Raw genomic sequence first — 23,111 nt, 5'->3', positions numbered from 1 at the left:
TTCTTTGCATGCAGAATAATTTTTATGAGAATTTACAAGGAAATCTGTTAATTGGTGCCTGAGTTAAAAATAATTGCCAGCTCTGGCCACATCATCGAATAACCCAATTTTGAGCCCTGCTGGAGCCAGGCTAGCATTGTTGAGAAACACCAGCCACCCCACATTTCCAGTCTCGCCTGTACCTCCGATTGGCTTCTCTGCTCAGGAAGTAGGGGCAGGGGGCAGGCAGACCTCTCCCCCCTGCCATGGGAGCCAGAGAATACTTTTGTGTAGGAGAGCAGGGAGAAGGAGCAGAAAGATCCCAGCAGTTCAGGGCAGCTCCCCATGTAATGGGTCACTCTGCTTCCTGCTCTTCTGTCCCCAAATCCTGCAATACCGGGCCTGGGAAAAGGAGGAGGGGGAGTGAAGACAGGCCAACTTCAGCTGACCCTCCAAGGCCTGCAAGCAGGCTGTGGAGATCCCCCAAGAGCTGCAGCAGAAGCTGAGGTGAAGGCTAGAGGGGGCACAGGGCTGATGCTGGGCCTGGGTGACTGTCAGATATGGGGGCAGAATTGATTTGAAGTCTGAGGAGCAGAATTAATTGCTGAGTGGCGTGGGGGTGCAGATATTGGGCAAGCATTGACATGCAGTGGGGGCATATAATTAGTGGCAGGGTTGGAGATTTGGTAGGTGTCAGAGTGGGAGAGACAGAATTAATTCATGGGATTTGGGGGTCTGAAGAAAAGATGAATATTCTGCACCATCAGACAGCAGCGAGATCTCCTGCTGCTGGGAACAGAATCACCTCCCTCAATAAATCTGGGAGAGTTGGTGTGATTGAATACACCCCTGTATTTACATCCTACACACTATTCTAATAATCTTTATACAAAGCATGCCTTTTGTTGAGATTCCTGCTGAGACCTTTTCCACTTGGCTTAACCAGAACCCCTTTTCCAGTTCTGGGAGAGCATTTCATCCAGTTCTCTGGGATCCAAAACATTCAGTTCTATTCTGGATTTCATCATTCAGGTTCCTTTATTTGACATAGAGCAAAGCTACTCTGTGTTTATCAGACTTGAAGGTAGGGGTGGGGATAGGGCATACCACACAACCAAAGTTACACAGAAAACCTCTTCCTTTATATATATTAACACATTGTATTTGCTTTACATTAAATCACACAGTTTTTATTGGATTGGCTACTTTGCAGGAACCAATCCCTGTACAGCATGCTCTGTCCATGTGCTGTTCACAGGGAACCTGATCTTTACATTCCAGTTTTATCTCATCCATTGTCTCTAGCACCAGGGTGTTACTGCTTATCTTAGTTAGCACTAGCCTGACTCTAGCATACAGTTTGTCAAGCCCCCATTTATAACTTAACCTTCCACTCACCTTCCCAGTCATGCCCACTAAGAATTTAGGCAAGTCACTTATGGTAAGCCAGGCCTACACCTTGTATGGTATCATTTGAAAAATCATAATTTGCTGGTCAGTATTGTCCTGGTAAAATATGTATGGCAACATTGTATGTGAAATGATAAGATTCCCCTGTCTGGTGTTAGTAACGCACGTTCCAAACCCCACAACCCTGCCCAGGCAGAAGTCAGGTCTGTCCTAAAAAAAGGAAGGAATGTGTGCTTGTCTCAATTTGCATTTAAGCAGGAAACAGAGTCATCAAGCAGAAAGGAAAACAAAGGAAGTTCAAACAGGTGGAAAAAACCAGTAGAGACTGTCCTTCCACATAGACTCTTTGGCTCCTGGTTCTCAGCTGGAAATGTTTTTGAAGAGGGGGACTGAAACTATAAAAAGGAAATGCGAACACCCCAAGGCACCCCTGTCTCTCCCACACTGCCCGTCACAGTCACTGCACCTGAATAGACAAAGGAAGAGGCAGTTGGACTCTGGGGGTGGGAAGGAATCCTGACCTAATGATTTTGGTTAGTAAGACTGCTGAAAGCATGTAGTGAGAAAACTTTGTTTTGAATCTAACATAGTTTATTATGTTGGGCACCTGGTATGTGTTTTATCTTTATTTTCCTTGTAACTACTTCCGACTTTAATGCCTCATTACTTATACTTATTTAAAATCTAGCTCTTTGTAGTTAATGAACTTGTTTTACTATTTTATCTAATCCAGTGTGTTCAAGTTGAAGCATCTGGGTACCTTCATTTGGGGTAACAAATTGTGTGCATATTATTCTGTTAAATGAATAAGGGACTTAACATATTTGTACTGTACAGTAGAGGGCTGGGCAGTATAGAACATACATTTCTGGTGGAAAACCTAAGACTGGGAGTGTGTTGGGGTCACCCTGCAGCATAACGGAGGCTGGGAAGAGCCAAGGTGTGACTGGCTGGCTGCAGCACACACAGATGTAGCTGGGAGTGACTTACATGCTGGAGGCTGTTTGTGAGCAGTCCAGGTTGGAGGCTACAGCAGCAAAGCAGATAAAGGGCACCCCAGATTACAGGGTGGGATGACACAGCTATTCATTGATCTGGATTGTACCCTGGTATGTCACAGCTGTACCTCCGTACCGCTAATTATCACACACACATACTGGGGGTGGGATGGGGGGAGGAATCAACAAGGAAAAGACAGATCCCGAAATCTGATATCATTTTTTTAAAGTTTCATGATTTTTTGGGATATGACCTATAATTTTTTAACCTTTGGATCTCATGATACTTCAGCAATGTGTGTTAGCAGGACAGTCAAAGAAAGACAGAAACGGAGCCAAACAGAGCTGTCCAGAGAGGGGGTGTCTTCACTGCAGAATTAGTTGATCAGCACTTGGGCCTGAGCACCCCAATTAGCCTTGTCAGGGTGGGAGCAGCCACACTGCAAACCATACCCAGATTACTGTGTCCTCACTGATGCTGCACTTCTCTGTGTGTTTCTGGAGAGAGAATAGTCTTTAATGCTTCAGTCAGCTGGATCACTTTAAGTGAATTATGGGGAAACTTGTGTGTTGTTCTGGGCACAGAAGGACTTGTGAGAAGACATTGGAAGACTATCAACACTGGAGTATTAGCCTGCATCCTCACTGCAAGGTGAAAGCATCACCCAGACTCTAGCCTATAGCCTGCTCTGAACCAGGCTGGCCCAGATTGAAAACACTACCATACTCATGAAAGAGTGTTTGTGTGTGAATGGGGGAAAAACTCACATAAATTAACTCTGCATAAACTTAATGTGTTAATTTGAAAATAGGTACCTCTCCAGTCTGACCAACTGATTGCACATCCTGCTTCTTTGTATGTTGCTATAAATGAATGTATTGGTTCAGCTGGTACCAAGGAACAGAGATTGTCTCTTCCAAGCCTGGAAAGAGACGATAATTCTTTGTTGAAGAGAGCAACCCTGTCTGAACTAGAACCCCATCTCCTTGTAACGTAATCCCAACCGGCATGTAGGAATTTACTGAGTTCAGAGTGAAGAAGCCAGTGAGGGCTTTCTGCCCCTCTGGTCCACAGGATCTCCTATGAGGTATCTGGTGCCAAATGGTGGCTTCTTCCTTTGCCATTGCACGGATCCCTGCTTGTGGAGGATGTCCATTGGTGAAGCATATTGGGGTATGATGCCTCCATTTTCTAAAGGCCCATTACACAGCTTCCTCCAAATGGCAAGGATCTGATTCCAGTGGTTTGTTACTCCAGAAGCAAATGCCCTCATGTTTTGGTTCCCCACATGATGTCATTCCTTTAGCCATCACTACTCCCTTTACAGTGCTTAAGCTGCTTCCTGTCCCCGGCTCTGGGTGAATACAAAAGACCATGACACCTGTGTCTTATGAGGATGCTTGTTGGGATGCTCATCACCACAGATTAATGAAATTTAAGGCCAGAAGGGGCCATTGTGATAAGCTAGTCTGATCTCCTATATAGCACAGGCCATGGAATCCTGTGACTCCTACACTGAGCCCAATAACTTCTGGTTGGACTATAGTGTATCTTTTAGAAACAAATCTAGTCTTGATGTAAAGACTGCAAGTGAATGGGAATCTGCCACATCTCTTGGGAAGCTGTTTCAATGTTCCAGTTACTCTCACTGTTAACTATTTGTACCTTATTTCCAGTGTGAATTTGTCTAGCTTTAGCTCCCAGCTGTTGGCTCTGGTTCTGGCTTTGTTGGGTAGATTAAGGAATCATAGACTTTAAGGCCAGAAAGGATCTCCAGGTAATCTAGTATGGCCTCCCATATATAACAGTCCACCAACCCTTTGCACACTCAACCCAACAACTGAAATTAAACCAAAGTATTATAGCCAACAGGAAACTAAACTATTGTGAGTCACGGGGAGAGAATTGGAGGAACCAAGGTACACCAGTGCCCAACCCCCCTGCAATGATAGGGAAATGATTTAGTGAGAGATATCCAGATGATGCCGGCAAGAGACCAGTAGCCCACACAAGATCACTGTCATCCTGACTTGGAGGAAAAATCCTTCACGATCCAGTTAAACCCTGAGAATGTGAGCGAGAATCAGCCAGCCAAGCATCTGAGAGAGAATCATAGACTCATAGAATCATAGAATTCAAGATCAGAAGGGACCATTATGATCATCTAGTCTGACCTCCTGCAAGATGCAGGCCACATAAGCCGATCCACCCACTCCTGAACTAATTCTCTCCCTTGACTCTGCTGTTGAATGCTCCAAATCATGATTTAAAGACTTCAAGTAGCAGATAATCCACCAGCAAGCGACCCCTGCCCCATGCTTCGGAAGAAGGCGAAAAACCTCCAGGGCCACTGCCAATCTATCCTGGAGGAAAATTCCTTCCTGACCCCAAATATGGCAATCAGCTGAACCCCGAGCATGCGGGCAAGACTCTCCAGCCAGACCCTCTGGAAAAAGGCTAACAATATCCCAACATTGACCCTTTGTACTAATTACCAGTGTGGCACGTTATTGACCTATTGACTAAACCCATTATCCTATCATACCATCCCCTCCATAAACTTATCCAGCTTAATCTTAAAGTCATGGAGAGAAAATTCTCAGTGCCGCTTCAGGGCTCTGGCCTTCCCCATCCAATGTCCCATCTCCAGACATGGCCATCCTGAAGCTTCAGAGCAAGGAGAAAAATAAACAAACAAAAAAGTCCTCCAAAACCAGAATACATTGTGGGGAAAAAAATCCCTTTCTGGCCCCTGCAAGTGACCATCTTAAGCCCTGAAGCATGAGATTTTAGGACATAAGACATGAACCAAAAGGGACACCCAGGGCTGCTGAAAAAGTGTCCTCTCTCCCCTCAACATATAACTGCACTCATAAATTTATCCCATCTAGTGCATTAACCCCCCCACCAGATATATTTCTGAGATTTGGGGGGGGTTTAATGCACTACATGGGACACCTGGAAATTCATAAGCACTAAAAATACTTTCTCACTTATGGTTCTAATACTCAAGGCATGTCTATGCTACAAGAACAGCTGCAACTACTCTACTGTTGCACTGTAGAGTAGACACTTGCTACAGTGAAGGAAGGGTTTTTTCCATTGCTGTAGTAAATCCGCCCCTCTAAAGGTGGTAGCTGGGTCAATGAAGGAATTCTTCTGTTGATCAACCAGTGTCTACACTGGGGTTAGATAAGCTTAACTACATCTCTCAGGGGTGTAAGAAATTCAGAGCTCTGAGTGCTGCTGCTAAAGCAATCTACCTTTTAGGTGTAGAACAGGCCTCAGAGTGGCGATGACTGTGTCTACTTCTTGGCAGCTGAAAGGAAGTGCTTATAGAGTGAGGAGGCAGGCTCAGATAAAGGTCATAGAGATCAGACTCCTCAAACAGTATAGCACCTGATACTCCTCCTTAACTACTCAGTTACTATGTAGTAACTTCTCAGCTCCTCTCCTACACAATATCACCATGATCTGGTCTTCCCACATCAAAGACATCCCTTCAATACCACTGACACCCACCTCTCTATCTGCTGCCCCCTCACCAGTTTAGCCTTCACTTCCAGACTCTTTGAATGCGTCTCTTGACATGGGCGCCAGGTTTGTATAATTTTTGGTGGTGCCCAAAACGGGTCCAAGCAGAGCTGTCCCGTACCTATAAACGGTTCTGAAAATATAAACTCAAACATTGGTGGAGCCAGGCCCAAGTTCCTGAATATTGGTGGAGCACGGGCACCATGGGCCCATATAACTCGCCGCCTATGCTCTTGGAGTCTCTCTCCTCTAACTCCAGCCAGGATAACACCAGTCTGGCTTCAGCCCTCTCCTCTCCCCTGAAACTGCTCTTGCCAAAGTTTCTGAGAACAGCTTCCTGGGGAACTTTCACGGCATCTCTTCATTCCTCATCCTCCCTGACCTCTCAGCTGCATTCCACACTGCTGATCACACGCTCCTTCTTCACACCTTGTTTGCTCTTGGCTTTTGTGACCCTTTCCTCTTCTGGTTCCTGTCCTTCTCTTTCCCAGGCACAAGTACTTAGGGTCCAACCCTGTGTATTCAGATTACTAAAGAGTTGACATTATTTTAATCTGATACTTGTCCAGGCTTCCTATCTGCCACACCACGCTAGGGCAGACAAAAAAGCAGTCACCAAAGGTTTGAGTATCTTAATCTGCCAGTCATAGCTGAGCTATGCACCCTGCAGGATATGCTTGGATCCACTAGATTCTGAAGAAACATATGGCTAATATAATGCAAGTGATTTTTGTAAAATGTATTTGAGTAGCAAATGTGGAAGATAATTATGTATTGGAAGGAAAGAGGAGAATTATGAAAAGCTGGTTTAGAAGACATATAACTAATTTTTGGCAGCAGCCGCCCCCCCCCAACAGTGGGCCAGATTTTCAGTAGGTGTAAATCAGTGTAGCTCTATTGGCTTCTCTGGAACTACGCCAATTTATATCAGCTGGGGATCTGGCCCATTACCTCTGTCCCCTCATTGCCTCGTAAGAATGACTCCTGAAATGTATAGAATAAGTATGTAACTAAAATGTGGTTCTGGTAAATGTTGTATTATTATCTCAGATCTATACATTGCTGTTCTTTCCAGAAGCATATAAATTCTGGGGTACTTTTATGTAACCTATCAATAACACTAGTGGGGCCATCAGCCACTGTCCTGCAATCTGATGCAGGCATGTGCACCCATAGGAAGCCTCATTCATTCCCATGCCCACCCACTGCAGGATCTGGGCCTGATTTGATATTTCCCAGTTGGCCAAGGCCATGGTTGTTGTGAATTAAAAAACTATATTAACAACTGCATAGAACATAATGACAAATTAAAAATAAATAAATAAAGCCCAATACCACACTAGCCACTGATGATTTGCTGAACCCTACTCCAAATTAGCATATTTAATGAGCTAATATCATAATCTTCATGTCATAGGTATACAGGCACTTTACAATGCAAATTTTGTCTTATAATGACTTACAAGCAGCACGAAATGGGACTCCTAATTTTCCTTGGATATTATTTACTAGGACAACTTGGCCAGTTCTTCTTGAGATCATGTTGGGAAGAAGGGCTGAAAAAACAACAACAAGGAAAAAGTGAAAAAAAAATGAATGTGAACTAAGCAGAGATACAGTAAGTCTGTTGTAGCCATGTTGGTCCCAGGATATTAGAGAGACAGGTAATATATTTTATTTGACCAACTTCAGCTGCTGAAGGAGACAAGCTTTCAAGCTTTACACAGAGCTCATCAGGCCTGGGAAATGTACTCAGAATGTCACAGCTAAATACAAACTGAAACAGATTGTTTAGCACAAATAGTTAACACATATTTCAAAGTACCATTCAAGGGAAAGTGGCAAGTTAACATCCCTCCAGTCTTGGGCGGCAGAGATTAAAAAGGCTGGGGAGGGGAGTTAGTTGGTTATAGATTGTTGTAATAAAAATAAGCCATACATTTAGCATCTCTATTCAGTCCATGATTTTTAGTGTCTAGCAAAGTTATGAATTTAATCTCCCAGGCTCATCATTTGAAGGTGTTGTGAAGGTTTTCTTTGAGGATGAGGACGGAGAGGTCAGATGTGGAGTTATCGTTTTGTGAAAAGCATTTGCCCATGGGTGGTAGGGTGTTTTAATCTTTTATTATTTTTTTCTGTGAGAGTTCATTTGAGAACATAGTGATTATCTGATTTCACCCACATAGTTGTTATTGGGGCATCTAGTGCACTGCATGAGGTACACCACATGTTGTGATAGGCATGTGTAAGACCCAAAGATCTTGAAAGGTGTGTTGTGGAGGGTGTTGATCATTGTAGCAATGGAGATATGTCTACACATTTTGCATCTGTTGTTCTGGCAAGGTCTGGTGCCACTTTGAGTTGGTATTTCCTGGTCTGTGGGGACTGGCTTCTGATGATGAGCTTGGAGAGGTTGGGTGGTTTTTTGAAGGCCAGAAAAGTGGGTTAAGGAAGGATTAATTCAGGATGTGGTCCCCATCAAGTACGGGTTGTAATTAGGGCTGTCAATTAATCACAGTTAATGCCTGCAATTAACTGAAAACAAAATTAATATGTTAATTTTTAATGTGTTAATCACATTCCTCTGGGCAGGGAGGGAGGTGTTGGAGGCAGGGGGAGGGGGTTGAAGCTGCAGCCCACAGCTCCTCAGGCAGTGGGGGAGGCTGAAGCCCCAGCCTTAAGCTCTGTGGGTAGCAGGGTGATAGAAGCCCCAGCCCGGCAATCCAGAGGTGGTGGCAGGGGAAGCTCAAGCCCTGAGCTCTGCACCCAGCAGCAGGGTTGGAGCCCCCACCCTGAGCCCCCTAACCCTCTCTGGCTGAAAATGGGGGGATCAAAATTTTTTTGGAGGGGGTGAGTAATCACATTTTTTTCAAAGGGGGTGAGTAATCACAATTTTTTTTAAGTCCAAACGGGGTCACCAGCACAAAAAAATTGAGAAACACTGCCATAGAGAACAGGGACCTGGCAAGCTCAGCCTCCCTGCACCAGCCTCTCTGCCCCGCCACATGCCAACCCCCTGAGGTAAAATCCACCCTCCTTTGCAAACAAGGGCTCACTCAGCTGAAGAGAGTTATGTAATAAATAATTAATAATAATAATAATACATATCTAAGTTCAACTTTAATGATAAAGAGATTGCACTACAGTACTTGTATGAGGTGAATTGAAATACTATTTCTTTTATATTTTTACAATGCAAATATTTGTAATAAAAATAATAACGTAAAGTGAGATCTGTACACTTTATATTCCATGTTGTAATTGAAACAATATATTTGAAAATATAGAACCCAGCCAAAATATTAAAATAACTGGTATTCTATTATTGTTTAACAGTGTATTAAAACTGTGATTAATTGTGATTAATTTTTTTAATTTCAATTTAATTGTGAACACTTTTTAAACATTTGACAGCCCTAGTTGTAACTGTTTAATGATACTCTGTACGTGTTCCAGTGTGGGGTGGCAGGTGACTAACAGGGTTGTGTGATTGAAGGGGGTTTATTTCTGTATTGGAACAGGTTCCTGTGGGGTATTTGGGTGACCTATTCCATGATGAAATCTACTTCTCTGGTGGGGTGTCCTTTTTGGTGAAGGTGATTTTGAATGTGTTAAGGTGACTTTCTCCTCAGTGCATATTTTGTGGTAGCTGAGTGCCTGGCTGTAGATAACAGATTGTGATATCTGCTAGTGTGGTAGTGTTGGGCTGGGATCTGGAACTGCCTGGCTTGCTTTGCTCTTTCCTGTGACCTGAATGTGGGTGTTTTAGGTGCTGATCTTGAATCTAGAGCATTTTGTGTTGGGATGATTTCTGCCCTAAGTTTGGGAGTTAGAGTTGTTGAGTCCAGGGTGTGACAATATGCAGAGGAGCACAGTGTGCATCTATTTGGATTCAGTTTCTGATCTTCTAGTGCTTTGTGGTGAAGGGATCTGTGGTATTTCTGGAGCAAGCAGAGGAGGAGAAAGACAGATGCAGAGGGAGATGATGGACACACAGCTATGGGATATGGTGACTTTATTATTCTGGCTGCAAAACTGAAACTCATACAAAAGTGAGGCTTTGCACTGGGGAAAGGTGGAGAGCACAGGTTTCCCTGAACATTTAAAGGGATAGGACATCACATTCCTCCACCCTACTTTAAAAAACTTTCCAAACACACATACATTATCATTTACAAGGCTAATAAACAACACTATATAACCTAAGAGTTGCAGGTGGACTACCACAGACTCGTAAATTGCAAGGGTTTATTCTGCCCTGGAATAACAACAACTCACTAACTAAATAATTTATACATTCAGGTGCACAACTGGTTTTCACACTCTGTTGGGATAACATGGTGATGATGGTGAGACAGTGTCCTTGTAATGGGGTGGCACCCACCTCTCATGACTGCTCTCTGGTCCCGTGTGTCCATCTGTAGTTTCTTGATTTATCAACTCCCAGTGCCCCCCCGTCAGCCACTCCACATGTCAGGTGGGTCTTCGGTGACTCAGCCCTCTGGCCGAGTCACACTCCGTCCATGTGTGAAAATTAAACAAAATAACCCCCTTCTGGGGTACACTGTCCAACTGGGTCTATATCAAAGCCCTCAGTGATGTACTGTAGCCTTCCCTGGGCCCAGTCCCTTCACAGTTCAACAGGGTCCATCATGGTACCCCTCTGTTGCCCTCCACGGGTGCCAGTCCTCAGTCTGACAACAGCACCTGTCTCAGTACCCTAGTTGGTCAGCTTATATGCAAAAGTTCCTGCTCTGGGATGGAGCAGCACCCCTCCCCATCCACCCAGGGTTTCCTCCCGCAGTTCTCTTCACCTGCCCTTTGGTCCTCTGACCCTGGATCTCCAGCTGGGTCAGTCTCAGCTTCCCGCTCCCTGCCAAAAGCATGACATCTGACTAGACTTCGTGTGCAGATCTCCTCACCGGAAGCAAGAAGCCCCAGGCAGATTCCCCTCACTCCTGGCTGAGAGCTTGGAGGCAAGAAGCCACCGGGCCAGCTGTGCTTCTAGTGGGGAGTTGTATGGAGCTGAGAGCTCTGGCTCTCAATCCCCTACACCGCCCCTCTTCAGTGAGTGGAAGTGCTCCTGGTGAGGACCAACAGAAGTAGGGTAGTGTGGACATCAGCCACCACAGTAATTAACACAGTGGCTGTATGTCAACCTGACATAGGTTGACTTATCTGTGTAGTGTAGACTTAGCCTAAGAGTAGCAAACTAATCTTCAATATGAGATAGTGGATACTGGTCTGCTCATAAAACTGGATTTGCTGCCACTTCAAAATCTCCACAAATCTGGATTGAGATGTCCTTCTTGATCATTGGCATGATGGGTATAGCCCACTCACTGTGTGAAACCAGTGACAAGACTCCAGTGTTCACTGAACGGTCCAAATCAGCTTCCTCCAGAGGCTTCAGAGCATAAGGCACAACTCTGAGCTTGCAATATTTCATCTTGCAACATTTCATATTTGACTTGCATCTGAAGAAGTGGGTATTCACCCATGAAAGCTCATGCTGCAAAACGTCTGTTAGTCTATAAGGTGCCACAGGATTCTTTGTTAATATTTCATCTGAGTGTCAGATTCAACAGTGAGCATCCGTGATCTTCAGCTCGTCTGCCCAGGTTCTTTTTTTACAATTTTTGGAATGTCTGTCCAGTATTGCTTGAAGAGTTTGAGGTGTTTTGTGATCACCTTCATCTCGGTCCAATTCACCTTGAGCATCACAAACTGCCAGATTATGGTGGACACTTCCCTTCGATCATATACAAGGGTAAATGACTGATTGTCCATCTAGCTGAATTTTTGCCACAAGTGTTCCTTCTAGGACTAAATTTTCTCCAGTATAAATCCTCAAAACTGAGGCAGTTTCTTCCAGGGGAACTTGTGAAAAAACCTGGTGATAGGTAGATGCTGAAATCAGTGAAACAGCAGCTCCAGTATCAAGCTCCATTCTTGTAGGAAGTCCTTCGATCAAGGGTGTAACCTAGATACCATCTCAGAATCCAGCTTCTGATAACACATGCATTGCTAGGTCTTGGTCAATGTCACTACAGCTCTTGTCTTTTTCCACATTATGAATTCCTGATTTCAATCCTTTCTTAAGTTCAGTCTTCATGGGTGTCTTCTTGGATGTATTTCTTGGATGTACTCTGTGTTGCTGGTCGCTCTGTGTTGCTGGGGCAGACTGCTACAAGTCTGTGATAGTCCACCTGTAACTCTTAGGTTATATAGTGTTGTGTGACAGGTCGCGTGAGGTGTCCTTTCTTCTGGCACTTTCTGCCAATAACCTGAGGTCCCCAGCAATCCTTCTCAGAGTGTGTAGTTTGTGCATAATGGCCCTCACAGAAATTCTTTGTGTTCCTTTGGTCTTCTGTTGCACCGATGCAGGAGGAAAACTTGGTTCACCCACCTTCTCTGAGGTCTTCACTGCAACTTCTACTTCAACAGCCTTCTTGAACGTAAACATTGATACAATCAGTATCTTCCTCCAGACCTAGTCATTGCATAATCCAGAGACTAACTGGTCACACGGGGCATCGCTTAATGTTAGTCCAAACTGACAATGCTCTGATAACTTCCTTGAAGCAGCAACAAACTGTGCTACTCATTCTCCACTTCCCTCATGTTGCTGATGGAACTGATATAATCCTGCTATCATCAGCGGGGTAGGACAAAAATGTTCCTGCCTTGCTGGAGTAATTGCAGTGCCCATGGCAGTTCCAGGTACAGATGGAGATAACAGGTCATGCAGCAGTTCGTTTGCCTTTGGACTTGTCACTGTCAGCAAGGCTGAAACTCTGTCCTTCTGGAATGGAGTTACAGGTTACAGATTGCTCAAGTTATACCACCCATGATTTGAGGTTTTCATCAAACTCACTAACATTGCTCACAAAAGGTGCCAGTTCTCTGGTCTCTTGTTGGACTTCACCCCTTTTCCATAGGGATTTTTTTCCCCTGGACTGTGTGGCTGGATCACCCTCTATTGGCTGTGTGCTTGCATGCTCCTTTGGCTATACTTGGGCTCCCTCTGCTGGCTACAGACCCTCAGTGCAAGCTAAGCTGTTTGCCTGCTTGCATAAGGTCAGTCAAGATGGCTGCTTGCTTCCACTTAGCTATCTTGTTTGAACAGACCCAGCACTAACTGCAGTACTTTTATGTTATGTTCGATCTTGATTTTCCTACTTCCTCCCTCTGGCTGGCTGGTTCATGCTGTCCAGGAGCAAAAACAGCAGTCGGTCACCCTATGCCTCTAGGTGAACTTAACCCCGTTTTTCATAGCATCAGGTCAGGCAGAGGCAGTACTGAACACAATAGGGATATAAATTCCTTGTTGCTATGGTTGCCAGGTGTTCAGTTTTCAGTCAGAACTCCCAGTCAAAAAGGGATCTTGGTGGCTCTGGTTAGCACTGCTGACCGGGCCATTAAAAGTCAAGTGGGCGGTGCAGTGGGGCTAAGGCAGGCTCCCTGACTGCCCTGGCTCTGCACAACTCCCAGAAGCAGCAGCATGTCTCGCATATGGCTCCTATGTGTACGGGAAGCCAGGGGCTCCGCACGCTGCCCCTACCCCAAGCACCGGCTCTGCAGCTCCCATTGGCCAGGAACCATGGCCAATGGGAGCTGCAGGGCAGCACCTGCAGATGGGGCAGCACGCATAGCTGTCTGGCCACACCTCTGCGTAAGAGCCCAGAGGTAAGCACTGCCCAGAGCCTGCACCTCTTACCCCCTTCTGTGCCCCAAGCCAGACATGCCAAACCAGTGGAAAAAACGCAGAAATTGGGCTTGTTTTTGGCTTAATTGGCTTGTGAGTTGCCTTTTGGCTTGTAACTTGTTGCTTGTTTGGCTTGTAGCTCATTGCTTCTTTTTTTTTTTTTTGATTGGCTCCCAGCAAGCAGGGGCAAGGGACAAGCAGGGGCTCGAGGAGAGAGTCAGGGGTGCACAGCGGGCCTACCACATTCCCAGACTGAGCACCAGGGGGATCTAGTCACATAGAATCTTGGGGTTCTTAGAGATTGGCTTGGTTTGGCCTTGTTTTGAAAAGGGATTAGCTTGATTTTTGGCTTATTATGAAAGTCTGGGTGTTTATTTGCTGCATGAAAGTTGGCAGCTTTGCCCCAACCCCCTGACCCAGCCAGAAGCCCCCTTCCATCCTCCAAACCCCTCGATCCTAGCCCAGAGCACCCTCCTTCACCCCAAACCTCACAGCACCAGCCCAACCCCCCGGCTGGAGTCCTCACCCCCCCACCCCGTGCCCATCCCCCCCTGCCCCAGGCCTGATTCCCCTCCCACCCACCAAACTCCTTGGTCCCAGCCTGGATCACCCTCCTGCACCCCAAATCCCTCATCCCCAACCCCACCCCAGAGTCTGCACACCCAGCCAGAGCCCTCACACACACCCCAGCCCCAGCCCGCATCCCAAATCCCTCAACCCTGGCCTCACACCAGAGCCCACACTCCTAGCCGGTGCCCTCACCACTCCACACCCCAACCCCCTACCCCAGACCAGAGCCCCCTCCTGCACTATGAACCCCTCATTTCTGGCCCCACTCCGGAACCCACACCCCAACCCCCTGAGCCCGCGCACTGAAAATGAGTGAGTGAGTGAAAGCAAGCGACATAGGGAGGGGGGACGGAGTGAGCAGGGCCAGGGCCTCAGAGAATGGGTGGGGCCTCAGAGGAGGGGCAGAGTAGGGGTGGGGCAAGGGTGTTCTGTTTTGTGCAAGCAGAAAGTTGGCAACCCTACTACTTGCCAATGTTATATTTCTAGATCCAGCAGAGAAGGAAATAGACAGTCAGATGCAGGGGGAGCTGATGGACACACAGCTGTGGGCTGTGCCAGGGCCGCCCAGAGGGGGGGAGGGCAAATTGCCCCCAGGCCCCGGCCCCGCCCCCCCCCCCCCCGGCGTTTTTTTGGGCCCCGTTGCCCTCCGTTGAGCTCCGCCCTCCGCCAGCGGCGGCGGGTCGGACGGGAGAGACGACGGACGCGCCTGCATGAGCGCAGGCGCGGGGGCGGGCCGCTGCTCCGCTCGACCCGACCTCCCAGCCATGGCGGCGACGGCGCCGGCGACCCGGAGCCGCGCACACCCGCCGCCGCCGCTCCCGTCGACCTCCCGCACCTGCCGCCCAACACCGCCCCCCCGCGCCCCCCCCCGCCCGCCCCGCGCCCCCCCCGCCCCCCCCGCCCCGCCCGCCCCCCCCCCGGGCCCCCCCCCCCCCCCGGAATCTCTTGGGCTGTGCTGGCTTTATGGTTGTGGCTGCAAAATTGAAACTAACGCTAAAGTGAGTCTTTGCCCTGTGATGGGGAGGAGCACAGAGCCCCTGAACATTTAAAGGGACAGGATATCACAGGATCCCTTGCTGCTTAGGATGAGAGAGCACCAGAATTTGTATGTTCTTTTTTGTATGTTAATTAGCATCAATCATTGGTGGAATTCCTGTACACTTGACATATTTGTTTACAGAATTTCAGATGTAGGATTTTTATCTGTCTTAGGTTCTTATCTGGCCTCCACTATCATAGTTACTGAGCACCTTACTGTGACATTCTATACCTTTGGGGATCATCCTGGAACCCCCATATTCCTCATTTTTATATAATTGTGATATTATATATAAAGCAAGCCTTGTAACGGATCAGGGGAAAGGTTATGATCTGCTGAAAGTCATTTTTCTATCCATATACGTATATCATTAATGAATATGGAGTTATGAGAATTGTGTTGAATGGTTGTCACTAAAACATGCTGTAAATTTGGGAATCAGCCAGATATTAGCTCCCCAGAGGGAACAGCTAGGAAAGTAACCCACGCCCGGGTGGGGTGTGAAACAACACATCAACAGCCATTGTCCAGCAAGGGAGCTACAATTCAATGACTCACCTGCGTGAGGCCACACCAGGGGAATTGATCAACCTTGCCTGGAGACTCAGGCCTTGTCTGCACTGGCAAGTTTCTGTGCAGTAAAGCAGCTTTCTGTGCTGTAACTCCCAAGGTGCACACACTGCCAAGCCACTTAGTGCACAGAAACTGCACAGTTGCAGTGCTGTAAAAAAGCCTCCCGAACAAGAGGGTTTCAGCTTTCTGCACCAAGGCTACAGCACTGCAGTGCCAGTATAGACATCCTGGTTGATTACAGCACTGCAATTGGCCTCTGGGAGGTTTCCCACAATTCCTGTTCTTGCCTCTCTGGTCATCGGTTTGAAGTCTACTGCTCTGCCCTCAGGTGACCAACTGTGAGCCCCATCCCTTAAATTCTTTGGGAGTTTTGGAAGTCCCCTTCCTGATTGCTCAGTGATGCATTCAGTGATCTCAGCACATCTTTCCAGGTGACATGCCTGCTCCATGCACCAGGCAATCCCTCATTTGGAGCAATGCCGAGCTACTGGACCTCATCAGCATTTGGGGAGAGGAGGCTGTCCAGTCACAGATGCACTCCAGCCATAGGAATTATGATACCTACGGACAGGTTTCACATTGAATGACAGAAAGGGGCCATGACCGGGACACGCTGCAGTGCAGGGTCAAAGTGAAGGAGCTGCAGAATGCCTACCACAAGGCATGGGAGGCAAACTGCCGCTCCGGTGCTTTGCCCATGAGCTGCTGGTTCCACAAAGAGCTGGACACGATAGTTGGTGGTGACCCCACCTCCACTGTGAACGCTCGGTGGCTTGCGTGCCAGTCAAGAGTGGACCAAGCCAGGAGGAGAAAATCTTGGATGAGGATGTGGAGGGGGAGGTGGACCCAGAGGCAGAGGATCACTTAGAGGCCAGAGATGCATGCAGCCAGGAGCTCATCTCTACCCCAGAGGAGGCTAGCCAGTCACAGTGCTCGGAGCTTGGTGAAGCACAAACAGGAGAGGAAGGTCCTGGTAAGTGGCTTAGATTTGGGGAATCACTGAAGTGAGTTGTTGGGGGCAGGAGGGTTGCAGAAAGCAGCCTTGTGTCTGTATGATTAGTGTACCTCCACATGCCTTGTCTGAGTGGTGAAACAGGGTATTAATTGACTCCCTCACTTCACGGGACTCTACCTCATGGAAACTGTCATGGAGATACTGGGCAATCTGCTGCCGCATTAAGGGTAACTTTTCCCTGCCACTCTGCTGTCACTGGGGAGGGACCATTGCTGCACACAGGCGAGCCGCATAAGGGCCAGGGCAGAAGCTGCAGTCTTGGAGAAGACCCTCCCTTGATTCCCTGCTCACCCTCAGCAGCGAGATATCTTCCATAATGAACATAGCCTGTGGAAAATGTGGGGACAGTAATGATTATAAGGCCCCCCCTACAGTGCTGGCTCTCCCCTAGAGCCACATGCCCAGTGTACAGCAGGATCTCGGAAGAGTGATTTCCCCTGCCCCTGAGGTTACTCACCATTTTGGGGGCCGTGTGGCTTATATGTGCTTGCCTGGGGTTAGCCAGTTAGTGACAGGTATGTGAATAGTGGCTGTGTTTTAAATCACTGAATCAATCAGTGGTCTGTGTGTTGCAAACAATACTGCTTCAGTAAACTGTTGCATTTTGGCTTCACAGATATGACCTTGGGAGTCCAGCCTCCCTCTTTGTTATCACCAGCTGAATGGCTGCTCAGAATTAGAAAGCAGCTTAGAAAGGAGGACTTTCTAAGTGATGTCATGATGCACTCTGCTGCCGAAAACCAAGAACTGAAGGAGTGGCTGGACAACGAGAAGACGGACCGAAAGGAGAACACGGTGCACCAGAATGAAGCCACAAAGTGGCTCTTAAACATTATGGAGCACCAAGCAGACATACTCCAGGTGCTACTAGCTCTGCAAACCGAGCGCCCACCGTCCCCTGCAGCCGCTGTCGCAAAACTCTTTACCATGCACCCCCCAGACACCACCAACACACTCTTGTCAACCTCCTGGCTCCAGTCTGTAACCGCTGCATTCCACTCCTGTCCTGTCACAGTCCAGCCCTGCGGACTCCCAGTACCCACTGCACTCAACACATCCCTCTGCAGTTTAGCCCTGCTGAAGAACAGTACCCATTACACTGTACTCCAAAGGCAAGGTTGCATATGATATTTGGACATACACAAATCTTTAATGGTCCCAGGACCCCACCCCTTCCTGGGACCCTTCCTCTCCCCATCCCCCACAGTGCTGATGTGTTTTTTGTTTGTCTCTTTCCTCCGGTTGTTGTTTTTTAATAAAAGAATTGTTTTGGTTTGAAAGCAATATTTATTCCATTAACTGAAAGCAAACAGAGCCCTGAAAAGCAACAGACAATTTTATTAAACCATCACAGGGCATCATCTGCCTCAGTCCCAATCACCCCTAGCATTACAAGCAGTGCGTTCCCAAGCATAGCAAGAAATATTAGTGGCTTTCAGCTTCAAATTGCTGCCTCAAGGCATCTCTGATCCTTATGGCCCTGTGCTGCGCCCCTCTAATAGCCCTTGTCTCTGGCTGTTCAAATTCAGCCTCCAGGTGCTGATCCTCAGCAGTCCAGCCCTGAGTGAAGCTTTCACCCTTCCCTTCACAAATATTATGGAGTGTACAGCACGCAGCTATAAACATAGGAATATTGTCATCAGCCAGGTCCAGCCTCCCATATAGGCAGCACCAGCGGGCCTTTAAACAGCTAAAAGCACACTCAACAGTCATTCTGCACTTGCTCAGCCTGTTGTTGAAGTGCTCCTTGCTGCTGTCAAGGTTACCCGTGTATGGTTTCACAAAACCCGGCATTAAGGGGTAAGCAGGGTCTCCCAGGATCACAGTGGGCATTTCGACTTCCCCTACGGTGATCTTCAGGTCCAGGAAGAAAGTCCCAGGCCAGTGTTCCAAAAAATGCATGTGTCATGCACCTTTCAGGACCAGCCTGCATTAATGTGTGTGAAACGCTGATGTTGATCCATGAGTGCCTGGAGAACCATAGAGAAATACCCATTCCGATTAATGTACTTGGTGGCTAGGTGATTTGGTTCCAGAATTGGAATATGTGTACTATCTATCGCCCCTCGGCAGTTAGGGAAGCCCATTTGTGCAAAGCCATCCACAATGTCATGCACATTGTGCAGAGTCACAATCTTATGGAGCAGGATCTGATTAATGGCCCTGCACACTTCCATCAACACGAGTCCAACAGTCAACTTTACCACTCCAAGCTGGTTAGCGACTGATCGGTAGCTGTCTGGAGTAGCCAGCTTCCACTGTGCAATTGCTTCACACTTCTCCAATGACTGGGAAGCTCTCATTCTCATGTCTGCAGGGCTGGGGTGAGCTCATCACATAGTCCCATGAATGTGGCTTTCCTCATCCGAAAGTTCTGCAGCCACTGCTCGTCATCTGAGATGTGCATTACGATGTGATCCCACCACTCAGTGCTTGTTGTGTCAATGCCACAAGCAATCTCGTGTCGTAGTGTGGCAAGATCAGTGTCGAACTCCTCTTGCCTTTGTAGTTTAAGGACTAACTCCACTGCCACTCGTGACGTGTTGGTCAGACTGAGCAGCATATTGGTCAACAGTGCGGGATCCATTCCTGCAGCCCAAAGAGGCAGAGTGTGCAGTACAAAAACTGTTGAAAGATGGCGCCAAATGCGGACGGAAGCACAGGGATTGCTGGGATGTGAAACAATGCATCATGGGGCATTGGGACAGGACCCAGGATGCCCCGCAACTCCCTCCACTTTCCCACAACTCTTAGCGGCAGAAGAGGAAGAGATGCTTTCTGGGATAGCTGCCCAGAGTGCATTGTTCCGAATATCGATGCAAGTTCCACAAGTGTGAACATGCTATTGCACAGGCAATTGACAGTGTGAACACACAACAGTGGTTTCCTTTCAGCGCTCTCTGAGTGCGATGTAAGCACATGGGACTGAGGGTATAAAACAAAACAGAGCAGGCCCATGCTTTGCCTTTCTCCTGCCCCCACCTATGCTGCAAGCAACAAAGACACTCAGAAGAAGACAAGACTCCAACAGAGGTTTAAGGGACAAACCTGTATATTAAGGACTGCAATATCCAGGGGAGTAAGAAAAAACTGCTTAATCTGGATGTTGCCCAGTCTAATAGGGTTGAGAATTTAAGTGTGCGTGGTTATATTTTATTTTATTTTGGTAACTAACTCTGACTTTTTGCCTATCACTTAAAATCTATCTTTTGTGGTCAATAAATTTGTTTAACTGTTTATCTTTACCAGTGAGTTTGTATGAAGTGTGTGGCAAAACTGCTCAGGTTTACAAAGGCTGGGGTAGATCCACTTTCCATCAATGAAGTGGTGAACCAATTAATAAATTTGCACTGCCCACCTTGAGCAGAGAAAGATGGTATATGCCTGGGGTAAAGTGCTGGGAGCTGAGGGGATTTGGCTAGTGCTTTTCTCTGTGTGATTCATGAGTGGCTCTGGGAGCATTCATGCAATCTAGCTGGGTGTGGGGCTCTACATGCTGTTGTGCTGAGTGATAACAGCTCCTGGAGGGGTTTGCTGCTGGTCACTAGCAAGGCATTGTGAGAGAGAGCCCAGGCTGGAGAGAGTTAAGGGGGCACAGTGGTCCCACAGTCTCAGGGTGCACCTGGGGATCCTGTCACACTTCCAATTTTTAATATATTTATTCTCACAATGCCCTGCAAGGTAGAAAAGTGCTAGTATCCCTTTTTTTACCAGTGGGGAACCAAAGTACACAGAAACTAAGGACTAGATTAACAAAGAGGACTTAGGTGTTGCAAAGCCTAAATCCTAGGCACTCTAGTGCCCAGTGGAATTCACAGCCCTGAGTTAGTTGCCCAAGCTCCCTATGCCTTGTATGGAGAGAGTTAGTTGCCTGTAGCAGGGTGAAACCCAATAGATATCCTGCTGCTGAAGGGTTTAAAAGTGGCCTGGCAGGGCTTGAGAGATGCTGCTCTAAAAGCTGGGCTGATTGAGGGAGTGGCTGCAGGTGAGGCCACGCCCCAAACTGAGCCACAGCTGGCCCCTATAAAAGGCCAGGGAGGCCAGAGGCCTAGACAGTCTCTCTCTGCATTCAGAAGGAGAAGGGCCTGGCTGTAGGGAACTGAGATAAGGTACCTAGGGTGAAGCAGGGCTGGGGAAAGGCTGAGGAGCTGGGGAAGCTCCAGCCTAGAAAGCCCCAGGCTGCGGCCTAGCGAAGGGCCAACTGGTACTGGGGGTTGCAGAGGGCAGCCCAGGGGTAGGCCAAAGCAGCAGGTCCAAACCCCTTTGCCTGTGATGAGTGGGCTGATACTGCAGTCTGCCCCAGAGTGTGGGGCTAGACAATGACTGGCAGTAGCCAATACTGAGGCAAGGTGGGGATAGAGGGTGGGGGTTCCCCAAGGAGGGGAGACCCTAAGAGAAAGGGGTTACTGCTAGGGGGCAGCACCCCATGTAAAAGGGCACTGGGTCCAGGGAGGGACACGGGGGCCTGAGGACAGGTAGATCACCAGCCTTCAGAGGGCGCTCCAGCGCTGGAATAGAGCTAATTCCCAGAGTCACCAGCAGGAGGCGCCACAGGGGTGAGTCCGGCCCATCTACATTGCCTATGAAAGGGATCCTTAGAACCCAGCAAGCTGAGCAGGGTGCTAGTTAAGCTAGCCCTGAGTGAAATGTAGAAGAAAGGGATAGGGTTTAGGGCCCAGATCCATCTCTCTCCTGTTTAAGCTGTTCCACTTTGTATAAAATAATTCAATATTCATGGGTCAGACAGAGAGCAAGGCAGTGAGAGGTTGACTCTATAGCTCCCTTGGGAGGGTCATGTTCAAGTCCCCACTCCAATGGCTCTCTGCCATGGCTGGGTTGCCCGAGGGTCTGCCTCTGGCACTGATTCCTGTGGCGTAGCTAGAATCTTCTTGTCTATTTAGTGTAATTTTGAGACCCAGTACTTTCCTCCCATCTCTTTTTCATGAAGAGATCTGGCAATTGAGAGATCCTTCTGCAGCCTCTGCCAGAGCCTGACTCCAGCTCTCAGCCTTCCCAGGGGCGTATACAACAGCTTAGTGTTTTGGGGAACACACTTTCAAGTATACATTGTCTGATGGCTGGAGCTGAGACTGTTTTTTCCTTAAGAGTGAAAAATGTTAAAAAGTTACAAATGAACGTGAGCAAGTGACTAGCAGTTCTAGAGGTGTCCTCCCTGCAACAGAGCTGACAGCAGTCTCGAGATGCTTTGCCTGGGATGATAAGAAAGAGGAACAGAGTAGAACCAAGAGCATCTGAATGATACTTTGATTGCTCTTGGGATAGCAGACAAAGAACGAGGGTAGGAAGGAGGAGAAAGGTGGGAGAAACAGAAAGCAGCAAAATATCTGGCACTTTGAGGTACCGTTACAAAATCCCTCTGCTCTAAGGGCTAGATCCTGTATGGTGCTCTCACCTCAGTCCACTAAAACACTTAAACATGTGCTTAACTTTAACCATATGGGTAGCCCCAATAAAGTCAATGGGACAACTCACATGCAAAAAGTTAAGGATGTGCATAAGTGCTTTGCTGCATCAGGACCAGAGTGTTCAGCACCTTGCATGATCGAGCCCTAAGTGCACCCCAATTTGTACACAATTATGTGCTGGATGTGCTCTTGTCATGGCTAAGTTTTAGCCTGGCTGCATGCACTCCTTACTGATTTGTGACAGTCGATGTCTTCACAGCAGAGCAGAAGCACATGCCTACAGGGGTCACTGCAAACATACAACTGGGTGTTTTGAAAATGGGGCCATGATATCACCTATTGTTGATAAACACTCTTCTATTCAAACTCAGGGGGCCTGATTCTGTTCTCACTTGCTCCAATTTCACACCACTGATTTTCAGTAGAGATTCTTCTGATTTACACTGATGGAGTTGAAAGCAAAATTTGACCCATGCCACAACATGACACAATGACTTGGCATCCAATCTTTAAATAGCACTTTCAAAAGAAGAAAAAAATCAGAATACCTTTTGTTAGTGTTATAGGTCCAAAATAGTTGGCATCCATAATCTTTTTATCGAGTTCCAATGAGATACTCTGCACTGGTCCTTTCACTTTCATACTAGCATTGTTGATCAGTATATCCACACATCCATAGCAATCCAGTATTTCTTTAGCTACATCTTGAATGCAGTTTATGTCTGAGAGATCCAGAAGTACGAGCTTTGGTGTAAATGTCTTTTTAAAAAAAAAAAAGGAAATAGTATTTTGTTATTTCAGACATTCAATGTTATATGAAAGGAGACTGTGTCTGCTCTCTGTTTTAAAGTGTATTTA

At 47.3% G+C, this 23,111-nt stretch overlaps 1 protein-coding gene across 5 annotated transcripts in view; it reads right to left on the bottom strand.

Annotated features, from left to right (window-relative positions):
* Positions 1-23,111, bottom strand: part of DHRS7C (dehydrogenase/reductase 7C) — a 445,910-nt gene that overhangs the window by 13,065 nt on the left and 409,734 nt on the right. For all 5 annotated transcript variants that reach the window (XM_039501164.1, XM_039501166.1, XM_039501167.1 and 2 more), the window contains 2 exons: positions 22,802-23,012; positions 7,386-7,478 (listed from right to left, as the gene is read on the bottom strand). In XM_039501164.1, coding sequence (XP_039357098.1) covers positions 7,386-7,478; positions 22,802-23,012 — 304 coding nt within the window. The remainder of the gene's footprint in view (positions 1-7,385; positions 7,479-22,801; positions 23,013-23,111) is intronic.

The sequence above is a fragment of the Mauremys reevesii genome, linkage group 15 (genome assembly GCF_016161935.1).
Source record: "Mauremys reevesii isolate NIE-2019 linkage group 15, ASM1616193v1, whole genome shotgun sequence".
Classification (NCBI taxonomy): domain Eukaryota; kingdom Metazoa; phylum Chordata; order Testudines; family Geoemydidae; genus Mauremys; species Mauremys reevesii.
Note: the sequence above shows the minus strand (reverse complement) of the source record. Positions and strands in the feature narration are given on the sequence as shown.